The sequence below is a fragment of the Semicossyphus pulcher genome, unplaced genomic scaffold (genome assembly GCF_022749685.1).
Source record: "Semicossyphus pulcher isolate SPU_LCO1_2020_fin unplaced genomic scaffold, fSemPul1.0.p SCAF_2, whole genome shotgun sequence".
NCBI classification, from domain to species: Eukaryota; Metazoa; Chordata; class Actinopteri; order Labriformes; family Labridae; genus Semicossyphus; species Semicossyphus pulcher.
The window spans coordinates 17,857,510-17,861,469 of NW_027211693.1; the positions used below are offsets into that span (position 1 = coordinate 17,857,510).

Below are 3,960 nucleotides of genomic sequence, written 5' to 3' on the forward strand. Positions count from 1 at the left end.
GACTCGTGGTTATGTGGACTTTTGTTTTGAGTTCATCACATGCTTGATTTGGAAAAGAAAGCCCCACTGGAAGAGCCAACAATGAAACTTGAATCATAGTGTTGTGTTTTCGATTTGCAGCCTTTAGTAATTGAGGGTCAAGTCAAGGACTGTGAGGTCATCCAGGATGTGTTTTATTTTGAAATGCCCTTATTTGATCGTTTCAATGCAGTGCACTGCCCCCTGTAGGACAGAGAAATGCATTGCCTGCACTGCCAGAGGACATATAAGGCCATTTGACCATGAAACAAGTCGCATATTTTTGAGGGCAAATAAAAAACAGTGGTGAAGGCAAACACTGGTGACATTCTTACGAGTTCTTCAAGAACACATGGAGACAATCTGCAAGGCTAGGAACTGAGCCCTACCAGGCGAGCACAAATCATTAACAGAAAGACTGGAAGCTTTGACTTTATTAAAATCACATTGAGGTCTGACAAAAGTCGGCTGCTCATTACTTGACTTTACATTCACACCCTAAAATGTTGTATAACCTGAAGAAGTCTAACCTGCTCTGAGGTCTGTTTGCATCATTCAAATAGGATATAGTCGTTAGAAACTGAAATGTAAATCAAATGTACCTTGATGTTCGGCAGTGTATTTGAACACAAACAACTCCCACTAGAGCCATGGAGCTAAATAGAGCAGCAACCAGGTGACTGAATTACGTAAACACATTCCCATACTTTATCTTTCCCTGCACGTATGATCATGTATGTTTACATTTTTCCAAACTGTTGCGTTGTTTCACATCCATCAAACACCTCCTGTTTTTTGTAGTTTTTGTGACCCCTCAAATCAAGTCGAGACTACAAATCCTCATCCTCAAAAACACAATGTTACCCTTCTTTTTCATGCTGCACTCAGAGTCTTGTGTCTCTCACGCAGAGACTCACTAGATTATCAGTCATCATCAGGTACACATGATGTTCACGGCTGTTTTTCACCACAGTGGCAGGAGATTCCAGCTCTGATAAAGTCCAGAGGCGCTCTCTTGTGTCTGCACAAGTCATTACAGGTATCATATTCAGGCGTATTTTAACACTTTGTGTGGTTGTTTGTCCTTTGTATTTGTTCTCTAGCTGTTCTCTGCTGCAGCTACAGGACAGGGCTACTGCTCACTCTGAACATTGTGACTCATGTTGCAATGATAAGAAAGTGTTCTTTATATTGAGTATGAACGAGCTGAGCCTTTCATATGTGCAGCTCAAAACGCATAGTGCTGCAAATATAAATAATTAATCATATGTAAACGTTCTTAGCTGGGATAGAATAACAGTGGCTTCGAACCTTTTTCAGTTGTGGCCCCCTGATAAGAAAGCCTTTCTGATCCGTCATTAGAGATTATGTTCTAAGTGTTAAATAACAGTTGAATTATATGCAAGTCAATCAAATCAGATTTTCTTCTTGGATTGTTTCACTTGCAGGATTTTTTAGGGCTCATAAAGTGAGATTATAAAGATCGTTCGCAAAAGAAAAAAAGGGCAGATCAGAGAAAATGATGCGATGTTTGATACAGACCTTTAGTGTTTCACTTGTGCTTTGACCTCCTCTGCGGTTGAAACAGATCATGTACACTCTGCGGTTGCAGCAGGTTCCTCTTGTTCTGGTTTGACAATATAACGACAGAGAGCTGCTAAAATGCTCACACTGGTGTGAAGTAAGGGAGGAGGCACGGCTGGTTGCCCTGTGTTTCTATACACTGTGTTTGGATAGCTGACCTGCTCCCCCACTGTATATCTCTCCTATACACTGTTTCCTTTTTCCTGTCTTCCTCTGTCGGAGCGTCACTATCTTCCCCCTGTTTCTTTTTCCCTTTTCCCTCCGTTTCTTCCACTGTTTACAGAGAGCAGCTCTTTGTTTTTCATGTATTTCCCCCGTCACTCCCTTTCCCTCTGTCGCTCAGCCCCCTTCTCTCAGGGTTTTGGGTCACATTTGTTCTTCTAAAAATAATCCAGCCGCCCCTCTGACACACTGACCCCTGCAGGTAGTTGACTGGGTCGGGCCTATATAACGCAGTCATGTGGTGGGGAGTGCCACTTTGCGGGCAGGTGAGGAATGCGGCACCTCACTGTGTGTGTATGTGTGTACTACACGTATGAGTACACAGAGAAATAACTGGTATATAAGTGTAACACACCCATTGATTTAATGCTAATAATGAGATGATCTTTAACCACGGTGAAAAGCACTGACATGTTGTGAAACACTTTTTGGTGTTTTAACTCAACATGGAGGATTAAACTCTTTTTTTGTCTGCCCAAATTATTTGTTCAAGCTGCGTTCAATGACCTGAAAACATCTGGAGTTCAAACAGACAAACACTGCAGTGAAAAGCACAAACACTTTGACAGGACTATTTTTGTTTTATTTAGGAACAAAACTGACAATGATAATAATAATAATAATAATAATAATAATACATAATATCTACAATAAATCCCAAATATCACACGAAGACAACCAATTAAAAGGACAGGAGTTTATTGTTTGGTAAACTGACATCTCGTTACAGAACAAGAAATCAGAGCAGCATCAAACTGACATCCATGTTTTCAGCGAGTACCTCAAGAGTCAGGAGCACAATTTCACATTTTCACGGGAAGACGAGGATGAAGAGGCAACCAAGGAGAGGAGAGGAGGAAGGGGGGATAAGTGCTAAGAAGGAGTCTGATTACCGGTAAATGACATTTACCCTGTTGGCCTGTATAAGGTGGTGGTGGTTTTACACTGGTGAAAACAGGCCTGTTTGCATTGAGACGAGACATTTCTGAAGGTAACTGACGGGCAAATGTGGAAATGTATGACCTGTGAAGAAATACAACAGGCAAACAACATCACAATTTTAAGGTTTTCTTTAAGATTTAGGAGCAACAGTGATAGATCATAACATGAAGATTAAAAAAGACCTTCAGTTCCTGCTCTCTAACTGGATGAGTCTTGTCCAGCACGGCCCAGATCTGACTAACTGAGGTGGCAGAAGATGTAAAAACGTGGGATGGAGATTTACTGAATCCAAAAGCTTCGTGAGGTAGGCTGCAGTTTTGGGCTTAAATAAACAGGACAAAAACAGTCTGGGCTCGGCTCAGTTTGTCCAGTTTGGTGGTGTGGTGTCACCACCACTGGCCCAGTGGGTTCAGTTCATTTTATCTGCTTCTGGCTCAGCAGGGCGGCCTGGCTGCTGGCTGAGGTGCTCCGAACATCTCTTGCGAGGCGTAGGTGATGTAGAGGAAGCCGTCTGTGTCGCTGTGGCGTGAATAAACCTCCCCCATGCTGGAGGACATGCAGGACATGCTCTTCTCTGCCACCAGCAGGAACAGAGCCTGGGTGGAGTCCAAGGCAATCTTATTCCTGAAAGAAGAGACAGACAGAGAGGTGGGTTAAGGATAGAACACAACAGATCTTACAGCTTGGGGGAGAAAGTGGAACACATGAAGGAGTATTATTTAAAAGGCTTAAAAGCTGGTTGAGAAATTAGTCACAAACTTACCTCAGCAGGCACAGGAACTGACCCAAGGTGAGCTCGAAGGGAACCAGGAACTTTGATTTGTCCAACAGGGGGAGAGTCTTTTCACGCAAGTAACGTTCCACAATAACCTGGACACAGAAACACATGTGGGATCAGCTGCTTGAGCCACCACACAAAGTATAACAACTGTAACACTGGTGATCAAATGCATCAGGCACTTGTGAAAATACCAAACTCACAGGCAATTTGTTGGGGAATTTGGACCGAATGCTGCACACTTCATCTTTTCTTGTTTCTAAAGAGAGATTTTACACACATTTTAACACTTCTAAAACCAGCATACATGCTTTGTTAATGCAAGCAGACGTAGCAATTACAGCTTTTTCAGACTTACCGAGGCATTTCCTTTGCTTGAAGGGCATCATCTCCATGGATTTCTCAAAAGGAGCCAT

General features: G+C 42.6%; 1 protein-coding gene across 1 annotated transcript; it reads right to left on the reverse strand.

The window, feature by feature from the left end:
• Positions 1-3,200: 3,200 nt before the first annotated feature.
• Positions 3,201-3,960, reverse strand: map1lc3cl (microtubule-associated protein 1 light chain 3 gamma, like). Its single transcript, XM_069670151.1, has 4 exons — positions 3,903-3,960; positions 3,748-3,803; positions 3,530-3,636; positions 3,201-3,390 (listed from the first exon to the last, which is right to left on the reverse strand). The coding sequence occupies exons 1-4, from the start codon at positions 3,958-3,960 to the stop codon at positions 3,201-3,203; spliced, it is 411 nt and encodes a 136-aa protein (XP_069526252.1).